Source organism: Liolophura sinensis, chromosome 6 (genome assembly GCF_032854445.1).
Source record: "Liolophura sinensis isolate JHLJ2023 chromosome 6, CUHK_Ljap_v2, whole genome shotgun sequence".
Lineage (NCBI taxonomy): Eukaryota > Metazoa > Mollusca > Polyplacophora > Chitonida > Chitonidae > Liolophura > Liolophura sinensis.
This window is the reverse complement of record NC_088300.1, coordinates 31,794,201-31,806,238: the sequence shown is the minus strand read 5'-3', so window position 1 is coordinate 31,806,238 and position 12,038 is coordinate 31,794,201. Positions and strand designations below refer to the sequence as shown.

The window sequence follows — 12,038 nt, the reverse complement described above, 5'->3', positions numbered from 1 at the left end:
CAGTATTTACTGAGAAATAGTACTTTCTATACAAAACACCCTTACTTGAAGAAGACTGGTTGTTTGTGTTCCATCTCCGACATCTCATACACTTCATCCATCACATCCTCTTCTGTCTGTGAAATCTCGTCAAACTTAATCAGATTTTCCATCTCTTCCACCTCCTCAGTCTTCTCAGCCGTGTCCACAACCGCCATGACAGGGGGAGGAGCCATGGCCTGATGGGTGTGTTTTGGGGAGGAGCTGGAAGGTGACTCTTGTCTTGCAGGTGACCTCCTGGTTTTGGCAGGTGGTGGATCTGACACAGAGCCACCTGCTACCTCAATGAAATACTTCCTCAAGAAGAAAAGAGCGTCCTACGAAACAAAGCGACAAATTATCTCGCATCAGACAAAATACTGTGATTTTCACCAGACAGCAATGGTCACAAAGGGAGAAGTGTATATTCCCCGTATACGTATTCCCGCAATTGACACAGTACATACTGAGTGAAATACAGTTGAGTATGACAATAAACTGCAATTGTCTTCCTGTTCTTAGGACAACTAACAGTTATGTATGGCCATCATGTAACAAGTATCAGGGGTGATTTGCATTTCATCAGAGAATTGAAATATTAATCCTGTGCATATACAATGCAGAATCATACGTATCTGTACCTAAACACCGTAAGGTATGGTTAATGGGTGGGGGGTTTGAAGTTGACAGTTTCTGCATACCTGGTCTACGTTGAGCCTGATAGGCAGGAGGGAGACTTTAAGGGAACACTCCTGGGCAGGTATGGAGGGGTCTGGTCGGGAATGCACAGCCTTTATTAGCACCTGGAAATATAGATAATACATGAACAGGTGTATACTGTATTTCTAACACCTCCTCCCCACCCCACAACACTGGACACTTTACATATACAATACGCTGAATGTTCAGATTCAAGATTATTATCTGAAATACATAACTGAATCATTACATCTAACGTACTATAGTATGGCCTAACACAATTTATAATGTGAGGAGCTGAAACTGTAAATCTACTGATTATCTTTATGTTAGTTTCAGGTCATGTTTCACTGGATCAAGTCAGAAAAATAAAGTAGACCTGAAGCAGATTTACATGTAGACAAAAATCATAAAAACTGCTTGAAGTTTGACTGTGGCCATGTGGGCCATTACAATGTACAGGTATGTTATCTCACCATGTTAGCATGTGATTGCCTGGGCCTGGCCTCTGAGGAGTACTGGTAGAGGAACTTGTTGATCCTCGAGCTGGCTAACCTGTCTCTCACCTCCAGGTCGTGGATGAGAAGCACCTGGCGGGAGGCGTGCTCACGATCATCAGGGTACACTTCGTGCTGCACTCTCACCTGATCAGGTTCGTACATGTAGAAAAAGAAATGACTTCAACGCTACACAGTTTTTTAAAATTTTTTTTTATTTATTGATTGGTGTTTTGCACCATACTCAAAAATAGTTCAATTATATGATAGTGACTAGCATTATGTTGGGAGGACATGTTATTTACATGTTTAATACAGTGCTCTGTATTAATACTTTGTGTGGCAAAAATGTCATTATTAGAACAACAAGAACATATTCATGTTCAGATAAAACCACATGTACTGTTATAAAATCATTATTTTTGCAATGTTAGACCCCCAAACCCACTAAAAAAACATCTATAAAAAAAAACAATTATAAAGATGATTAATCTAATCACATTTCATTAGTTTTCTATATTCTATATGTCACCACTTCTTAGAATTGGCAGGTTGACCCTACCATGTCCTGTAAAGCGATGTTCTGTCGCCAAGATTGCCACGCAGTAGTCATAACATTGTGTCTCAGCCAGTACAATCAGGTAAGAAAGCAGAGGCTACATTTATTTATTTATTTGATTGGCGTTTTATGCCGTACTCAAGAATATTTCACTTATACGACAGCGGCCAGCATTATGGTGGGGCATAGCCCGGGAGGAAACCCACAACCATCTGCATGTTGATGGCAGACCTTCCCACTTAAAGCCGGAGAGGAAACCAGCATGAGATGGACTTGAACTCACAGCGACCACATTGGTGAGAGGCTCCTGGGTCATTATGCTGAGGTAACGCGCTAACCAACTGAGCGACGGAGGCCCCGCAGAGGCTATATGTGAGTGTTCTTACAGTACCACAACCTTGCTGACAACAGACTGACCTTGCTGAGGTGAAGTTCTAAAAGTGTGTCAAGGTCACGGCCTGGTCCTCCTCTTGATTGCCATGGTAACTTGGGAACTGTGGGAGACTTATCCTTTGACTTTCGCCGTTTCTGGAGATTAGGACTTCTGAAAAAATAGCAAAAAGAGCAATATATCTGTGAAAATGGCTCAATATGTTCTGTAGTTATCACACTGACAGACAGACAGACAGACAAACAAACAAACATACACCATCATGACAATACCTAAACAGGGTTTTAGCAGCAGTGGCTGAAGGTGCCCTTTATACCAAGACTCCTACCACCACCTGTCAATGTCAGGTATAACTGAACTGTTGGCACAACAAATTTAACTATACAACAGGCCACACGACATGCACTTTACTAGTTTGTGCCATGCATGCTTCTTTTAAGATTTATCTGCTAATACCTTACAAACACAGCATTGTAAGACACTGGCTGACAATCAGATATCATACCTATCTTCTTTCTTGGAGGCTACATCTTCTCTTTGGTGTTTACCTGTATTCGGATAACAGATGAAGATGAATTATTAACAAGATCTAACGATATTTAATTTAGAAAGACCAGGATATCATGACTGCATCTTAAACATTTCCTATTATTAAAGACTCATGATTATCATGATTTTTATGCCAGAACAGCAACGGATAGTGATTTCAGCCACAAACTACATTCTTCCATTATGAGCTCCATCCTCAAGTTCAAAGCATTTATGTACATTGCAAAAAGTATCCCTGACCTTTGGTTAGGGCCTCTGACCCCATGCCCAGGTCATGACCTCCGTACATGTGCCAGACCAGATTCATCTCCTTAAGGGTGTATCTGTAGACAGCAGGGGGGAAGTGCTCTGGGGCTTTCAGCAGGTCGCCTCGACCCAGTGGCTGGCTGAAATAGTTCTCCTTTATATGTATGGGCACACTGAGAAATGTTCGCACATTTGGCTGGCCATCTTTTGGCTGGAACAAAATTGCAAGAAATGTATTTACTGTTTGCGCTGTCAACAGCACCTTCAAAAGACCTGCAAATGATACTTTTTGATGCCAACACTTTATGTTGCTCTATAAGGTGGATGCATCGAATTAAGCAAGATGTGTCTCGTGAAAAAAACACGTTTTGTAAAATGCAGTGCACAAGTGTAGCAAACACATATGGACTAACCTGGACTAATGCTTGATTTTACAGAAATAATGTTTATAGTTCGAGGATGATCACTGCAGGATAAACATTCTGTTTTGATTAATGTTTTAGAGACGTTAGTAATATCACAATAATAAGAGTGAAACACACATATAAGTGTTATACGGTTAAGACTCTCTTGTTATGTATGGAACAGTTGAACATTATCCAACAATAACCAACAGATATGAAGAATTAATGATCAACATATTTTTCTACTCACCGCAATCCCTAAACCGGGATTATCTATAATACAGAACTCCTCATCATCACTAATCCGCTCTGCCTTGTCTGACAGTGTGCTGCTGATTGAGTCCTGACTGTCTGAGATCACAATCTGACGAGGGGAAAACCCAACATCACTGCCAGGGGGCAAAACTCTTCCACCTTTCTTCCCTGGAGACTGCATTGTCGGAGGAGTTCTCTCCCCTGACCCAAAGTGATCAGTCATTTTACAATCTCCAGCCAGTAGGGGAAGTGGAACGTCACTGAGGTCAGCATCAGCTGACCCATTCAAAGGGTCAGCCACTTCAGCTTTGTCATGTGACCCAGTTGGAAAGAAGAAAACTTGTGTAGTGTTTTTAGACTGTCGTGATTCGGGTGAATTTGAACCTGCAATAAGGTAAATTTATTTATTTATTTGATTGGTATTTTACGCCGTTCTCAAGAATATTTCACTTATACGACGGCGGCCAGCATTATGGTGGGTGGAAACCGGGCACAGCCTGGGGGAAACCCATGACCATCTGCAGGTTACTGGCAGACCTTCCCACTTACGGGCAATAAGGTAAAGGAATAACAGATAAATTCCTGTAACAGAATTAATGAAGTCTTCAGCTGTACACCGACAGCTAATAATATGAATCACCAGGAATCTAATACCGTTTTCACCTGACCACAATTTAGTCTGGATCAAATATAAACCGGTTTTAATCATAACCAGTTGTGAAAATGGGTGCAATCACATAAATGTGAACCCAGGGCATCTGAAAAGACATGAAAGTTTGTCAAGAACACTTGAGTTTTGGAATCTCTCAAATTTCGTATGCTTAAACTTAGCACCAACTGACAAAGTTTCAGGAACTAGTAGCAGTAAAGTCATATTGCACAACCATCTAATCAGCAATACAAAACAGTAATAGATGCATCACAGTCATCTATTTTCCTAGTCAGCTGAGTGAACTTGATTTCAGAAGAAAGTTACTAGAGCTTGAGCAATGAGCTCGCAAGTTCAAATCCAGTTCCGTTAAGTTTGACTACAGCTTTAAGTCAGGATGTTTGTTACATAATTGACAAGGTGCAGTAGTTTCCTATGGGATCTATCTAGAGTTCACAAGCCATAATCCTTTAATATAACTTAAGTGAAAAACTGAATATGCCATAAATACCAAGGAAGTCTTAAACAGACCTTCTTCCATTCAGAAGAAGAGAGATTCCTGGGCCCGCTTGAACAAAGGGACCATAAGCTGAAGTTCATTGTTAATAACTAAGATCACAATTGCAGTCCTAATGTACAATCGACAACGTATTGCAACGATCACTTTCACTCACCTGTACATTTAAAAGGTACAACTGGCTGGACATTATTCTTAATATTTACAGTGGCCCCCAAAATAATGATAAGTACAAATACTTACATGTACCTTGGATAGACTGGCAGTTTTTAATTCTTGACTGGGTTTGCAAAGATGTGTAACTTAACTGTCTTAAGAAGATATTACAAACATTATTTATTTGTGGTTGTTGGCCATCTTTTGAAAATGTATTGGTTGGTACACTGTCTGCTTTTATGGATCACCTTTATGTACGAGTCAAATCTGACATGATCATGATCACAACTTTAAAATCGTAACTTTGCAGCATAACTTATTTTTACAATCCATTTTCAATTGTAAGGTATACAACTGATTGTAACTGCAACCCCTTTGTGCAAGCGAGCCCTTTTTGATACGATTGCTAATTGGGTAATGTCCTTATTGATATGATTGCTAACTGGGTAATGCCCTATTTGATAAGATTGCTAACTGGGTAATGCCCTTTTTGATATGATTGCTAACTTGGTAATGCCCTTTTTGATAAGATTGCGAACTGGGTAATGCCCTTTTTGATACAATTGCTAACTGGGTAATGACCTTTTTGATATGACTGCTAACTGGGTAATGCCCTTTTTGATACGTTTGCTAACTGGGTAATGCCCTTTTTGATACGTTTGCTAACTGGGTAATGCCCTTTTTGATATGACTGCTAACTGGGTAATGCCCTTTTTGATACGTTTGCTAACTGGGTAATACCCTTTTTGATACAATTGCCAACTGGGTAATGCCCTTTTTGATATGACTGCTAACTGGGTAATGCCCTATCTGATGACAGACCTGATCCTGATGGGGAAGAACTGGACTCTCTCATGGCATCAGCCATCAGGTCATGAACCTGCTCCATGCGAGACTCAGACAGACCCCCGCTAGACGAACTGTTAGACCGTGTCCTCTCCTCCTATAACAAACAACAACACAGGTACAAGTTGGTGAGACAAATTATACTGGAATGTCATCTGAATTATCAGTTTTTGTCAGCTCAAATAAAAGCATAAAAAAGGTAGAGTAGGACAATGTTGATTTTGTTAGCAATGCAACGACATGGTATAGGCGCTATACTTCAACATAAAGTGGTTAACTGCACTCTCTATGAAACTGATCAAATTAGGTAATTCATTAATGAGTATATTCAATATGTTCAATTCTTGTGTTCTGAGCTTTCAGGTTGTGCACTGAACTCATGATCAATGACAGCGACTACACAGATTTACAATAATCAAGAATGCACAAGTTATTGGTGGCTATTTGAATAGAGGGTAAAGATAAACATGTAGAATTAAGATAGAGGTGATGTTCTATGCATCGTGAGATCTGACTGCCAAACATGCATATAGAAGATGTTTTAGAAAAAGTCTAAGTCTGTAAATCATGTAGAGTTTAGCCAAATATTTCTGGTCGTAAAGTTTAGCTGATTTGAGCTGCCACCGAAGATGACAGGGGATAGTGACCAGTCCCCAGTGACAGTCTGGCTGGTGGACCTCGCCACATGGGATAAACTCCCCAGGCATGGACTGAGAGAAGGGCGATCATACACCCACTAGTCTATCTAGACCCTCATTAAAACATTATTGGTTGCAAGTAGCAAGCTATTAATGGTTGGGTCCATCAGTCTTTGAAAAAAAATTAGGCATTTTGACCTGTGAAATAACTTGTGGAAAATGATCTAAAATTTCCCCCATCGGTTACTTCCGTGCAGTCAGAGTTGGGGGCGGCATGAAATATGCCTATGAGATATTAGCACCCTCCATCCCCATTTAAACCTCATGAAGGCTTAGGCTGCTATTCCCCATGATATGGGGGTTAACTATAGTACTTGACAGTGAGGCTTAAAGATTTCCAGACCAGTCACACCTTTGTTTTCACTCATGAATTAAAGAAAATAAAGTATCAAGCGACAATTGCAACAAACCTGTAAATTCCAAAAATGTCCACGCTAAACAGGCTACTTGACGTGTTACTTCTCAGGCTGACAGGCTAAAGTTGTGTATTACACATGCTGGCCTCAATTAAATGGGCGAATGATTAATTGTTCAGGTTACATGGAGCACCATAAATAAATTTAACGCATCGGCAAAGGTATTTCAGCGATATAAAGTATCAGTTATCAAGCTCTCGAAAAATAGCAATTGAGTTTGTCACATCTCACGCACATGTTATTTCTTTACAATTGAAACTCTCCCTCTTCTAGTTTCTCGCCTTATCAATCAGGTGTCTTCAGTTCAACACAGAAAGCACATTAGGGCCAAGTTTCCGAAACCAGATATATTACATGTTCTAACCTCATTCTCGCATTGTTGTGACAGCCGATTGCCATATACTGGATTGAGTCATGTAATAGTAAATGTCTACAGGTAACTGACAGCTTATAGATTTCAACACTGACAAATTAGGTGCATTTATTTTCATTAATCCGCCCCTTGGAATAGTCCCAATAATGAAATCTCCCACCAAATCTAGACTAGCAGACGAAGGTCCATTAATTTACATACAGCCACGTGCTCAGTGAAATGCATGCACAGTAATTTTCGTGACATCACTATGGATTTTGCTACTAAACCATTTCAGTAAAGCCAGGTAGTTGTGTATTTCAGTGGTTTACGTAACACACGTAACCCATTTACAGTGAGTAGAATTAAAAACAACTGACAACATATCAGGTGGTCATATCGGGTCTCTGCTGTGATTGACGGGTCTCCTAAACTATGTTGAAACTTCAAAGAATGGTTTAGTAGCAAGATTACACCCAGAGATGTGAGAAAGGCTAGGATAAGCCATGATATCAATAGAACTCAGATGTTTATATCTGTTAGATTGGTTCTGATTTAAGCAAACTGCGCGAAAATGGATTTTCTTATTTCAACAAGGGCAAACCTGTAAAGCCGAACCGAATCGCAGTAAGTCGGAGCAATGCAATGTTGTATTTACATTTGCAAATTCTCCTCTAAAAGGCACATGGGTACTTATTTACTTTAGGCTAGACATTTTGTCGTTCAGTGATGTTTTGAAAGATCTGCACGCTTATGACGGTAGGCCTATTTGTTACTGTCCACCGTCTAACCTCAATCTGCCTGTTTTGACACAACATACTCTCGCAGACCATGCGTGAAACATGCATTCTGGTGGAAGTTATGTACAGATGGTACCAGTGCTAACATTTTGTTGATCACTGATGCGTTTTGGCACGACTCACTCTGCATACCATACGTGAGATGTGCATTTTGGCAGCAGCTGTGTTGTGATTCTACTAGAGTTAGCAGTTCGATGTTCAGTGAAGCGTGAGAGTGTTTATTGGCCTTGTCCCAGGTATGTACAATTCTGTGAAGACACTCCTCAGACTCCCACCACTCCCAAGCTGTGTCCAATTACCAAGAATCACAACTAAACACAAGGAAACACTGTTCAAAATCATCGGCTAAACTCTACGTGATTTACAGTATATGTAATGAACTTGTAATGAAAGTGAATTACATGAATGAAAGTGAAAGAGAATTATGTGCTCCACTGTAGTGAACAACTTCCTCCATGAAACACTTTTGTTGTCTGTTGATCTGACATGTGTGTTACAAATAACTTCTACCTTAACAATATTGGAGACACCAGGGGAAGCACAGGAATCTGTTTGGTTCATTGCCTCTGTTTCCCTGGCAACCAGATCGCCGTCCGCAGCAAAGTACTGTAAGAGTTCTGTGAGGGCTTTCCCAGAATCAGAGCATGTTCGAATATTCAGCTTATTTGTAGATATCCTTAAATCTGTTTTTGGATATTTCTGAAATGGAAAAAAAAGTATGACATGCCAAAGAGCTATGGGTTCAGTCTTATAGTTTTAATAAATTAAACATCGTTTGTTATTATGAACTTTTATTAAATGAATGTGATGACCTTTATCCATGTAGCATATTACTTTGTATTAATATACAAGTGTTTTCCTCCTCTACCCATGTCATGCAACAACAACACCAGAAGACGGTGTATATGTACTGACCGCTGGTAAAATATTTTAGAATACAAATACGAGTGAATTTTGAATGAATGCTACAGAAGTCAATAATCTCACACATAAACTGACAGGCAATAATTCTACACATATGGACATAATGATTGTGTTCTGCCTAAAGACCAAAACTTAAGCTTTGCAAGAAAATTTCTGACAACCTAATTCACAAAAATTTCTAGACCACTTTAAAGTCCAGGTCTTAGTTAACATAACTAATTAAAATCCTTTATAATATGACAATGTTGGAAAGACTTACCAAATCTTTGCCATCAGCTGAGAGTAGGGACAACTCAAACCTCTCCATGTCCAAAACACATACATAATCTGAAAACATGAGACAAAATACTTCTGATAGCCCTCAACTCCATATCTTCTAATGCATAACAGAACTTTGTACACTTCAATAAAAAGTCAATCATTCACTTGAAAATTTCGTACACATTATTATAAAATATCGGAACTCATGTCAATGGCAAATGACACCAGTGTGTGACACAAAACTTTTTAAAGTATGAAAAGTCATCTTACTTTTCTTCAAGTCAACTTGAGAAGACTTGCAGTTATCTGAGATAAAGAGGGCAGCATCATCCACCAGAAATCTGTAACAACATATTGTAAGATTTATTTATTTATTTGATTGATGTTTTACCTTGTTGTCAAGAATATTTCACTTATACGACAGCAACAGCATTATGGTGGGAGGAAACTTGGCAGAGCCAGTGGAAAACCCACGACCACCAGCAGACTGCTGGCCGACCGTAACATTTTATAGACCTAAAAGTAAGACATATTTCATGTGCATATGGTAACCTGTACGCAAAACCTAAAAAAAAGATAACGTTACTTACAAACACAGGAAAAATTCATGATTATTGTCTTCTCTATGGTGACATTATCTACATTAGAAAGAGAAGCCATATGTGAAATCTGTGGACAGGGCTATTTACATAGTAATAGACATATGTTGTAAAGCTGTATCTTCTTACCTCAACAGAGAAGTGGGTGACCCTGTTACAATATTACTAGACACATTAAATGCCTCCAATGTTACCATGGCTTTTAGTGGCAGAAATAGGGGCCTGGAGTGAAACAGAGGTAATACATAATACACTGTATTGTGTCTTCATATGTGCGACAAACCCAAACAACTTCCTTATCAGATTGGATCAAAGATGACTTTACGTCATTCTAAAAACAAATTTGAAATATTTGTAATTTTCATGTAGTCGGAATGTTACGCATAGTTAAAATTGCATACACAACACCTTCATTAACGGTATTATCCATGAATTAACTCCACAAGCATCACCAAAGTGGGCATTCCTGAATCATGAATTGGGAATGCACATACTGTCTCTCTTATCTGAAATTCTGAGCTATATGTACCTATAAATAAATAAATATATAAAAACCTACCTGTAATCAATGGCACAGCTCCACAGGTGAACATGCAGCTCTGTTATCACTTTAGGTTCCACATACCCTTGGATGGGAAAGTCCTTCACATCTAAAAACTCCATGGCCTGTTAACATACATAAGGTAAATTAACACAATCAGGTCTGTCTCCAAGTCTTATGAAACATGTGAACACATAGCTGAAACAAACACTCACATGCTGAATACATTACGTAATATTTTCTTAATCCATATGATTTAATTACTGTACTTCATCTAAAGTTTGGTATGTGAAAATGCAATTTCAAAAGCAAATAAAGGTCATTAAGTGATACTTTTGATGCCAACACTAAAGTTTTTCTGAAAAGAAACCAACCAACCAAACTTGATAAAAAACAAGCCACCCTATAAGGTGGATAAATCAATCAGAATAAAGGAAAATGTGTCACATGAAAAATGCTAAACTTTACGTGAAATATACTAATATGACCTAAGATACCACAACCCTCACTGACTTTCACATTAAACCCCTCACCTGGGAGATCCAACTACAGCCACTTGGTAACATGTAATGTCGTAGTGTGGCTCCCTTCACGCCCAGTGACACAACGAATTCCTGAAAAACATACAAATTCATAAAAACTTATAAAGCACTTTTAAGGCATGGAATGTGTCCTAAATTATATCTGATTTGATTTGATGTTTTACGCCGTACTCAAGAATATTTCACTTATACGATAGCAGCCAGCATTATGATGGGAGGAAACCGAGCACAGCCCGGGGGAAACTCACGACTATCTGCAGGTTTCCTACATAAAAACATACCTGCCACAACATCTAGATGTGAATGACATCCATTTAACATTCATACAACATCAATTTCTGTGGAAATGGAAAATTCTGATACAAACATAGTGGTAACTGCCATACTACAAACAATGGGACTTTACTATAAATGAAGATATCTGAGATACAACTTTTAGACTTGTAGGTAGTCAATGCTTACCTTGATGTTGTTTAAGGTGTCTAGTTTTATTTTAACAGCGACAGCCAGCATGTCTTTGCTGTCCTGACCACAGCCCACCTGTCCACACAGCTTACTGTACACACCTGGCCCAGACTTACTGATCACACACCTGAGGGCAGGGTTGATGCAGGGAGATAACTCCGCCTGACTGGTGGGAGGCCACTTACTTGGAGTCGCTACACAGTCTGGTAACAAGTAATCATGGTACGTGTCAGTTCAACTGTTGACAAGCACCTTTCTATAAATTTCAAATGACCATCTCAAAATAAGGAAACCTTTCATGCATATTGTTTCAGATCTTCAAAACTTTAAGATCAAAATTCCATGTAATTCTATTAGATGAACTAGATGAAATTTGAACGAAAACTGGAAGACATAAAATCTAGGATGAGGTTCATAGGTTTCAGATTGAAGCAGGAAGGTTTTTGGTTAAATGGTATTTAATGCTGTACTCCATAATTTTTCACCATTGTTATTCTTCAAACTTTTCGTTTGCGAGATGTTTATTCAAGCATATTCCGAAGACATTATTCAGTGTAAACCGATAAATTTATGCTTTTTGTAAAGACTTGAAATTGGCCAACACAAAAAAATTCATACTAAGAAAGTGCATGCAAACTGCAATGAAAGTTGCCC

The 12,038-nt window shown here is 39.0% G+C and overlaps 1 protein-coding gene across 1 annotated transcript in view; it reads right to left on the bottom strand.

The window, feature by feature from the left end:
- The window catches only part of LOC135467094 (autophagy-related protein 2 homolog B-like), a 54,666-nt gene that overhangs the window by 6,557 nt on the left and 36,071 nt on the right, over positions 1-12,038 (bottom strand). The window contains exons 23-37 of the mRNA XM_064744854.1: positions 11,382-11,587; positions 10,911-10,991; positions 10,396-10,502; positions 9,966-10,058; positions 9,508-9,578; positions 9,236-9,303; positions 8,563-8,751; positions 5,763-5,883; positions 3,614-4,002; positions 2,954-3,170; positions 2,670-2,712; positions 2,191-2,317; positions 1,194-1,361; positions 720-821; positions 46-356 (exon numbers count right to left, since the gene is read on the bottom strand). Coding sequence (XP_064600924.1) covers positions 46-356; positions 720-821; positions 1,194-1,361; positions 2,191-2,317; positions 2,670-2,712; positions 2,954-3,170; positions 3,614-4,002; positions 5,763-5,883; positions 8,563-8,751; positions 9,236-9,303; positions 9,508-9,578; positions 9,966-10,058; positions 10,396-10,502; positions 10,911-10,991; positions 11,382-11,587 — 2,293 coding nt within the window. The remainder of the gene's footprint in view (positions 1-45; positions 357-719; positions 822-1,193; positions 1,362-2,190; positions 2,318-2,669; positions 2,713-2,953; positions 3,171-3,613; positions 4,003-5,762; positions 5,884-8,562; positions 8,752-9,235; positions 9,304-9,507; positions 9,579-9,965; positions 10,059-10,395; positions 10,503-10,910; positions 10,992-11,381; positions 11,588-12,038) is intronic.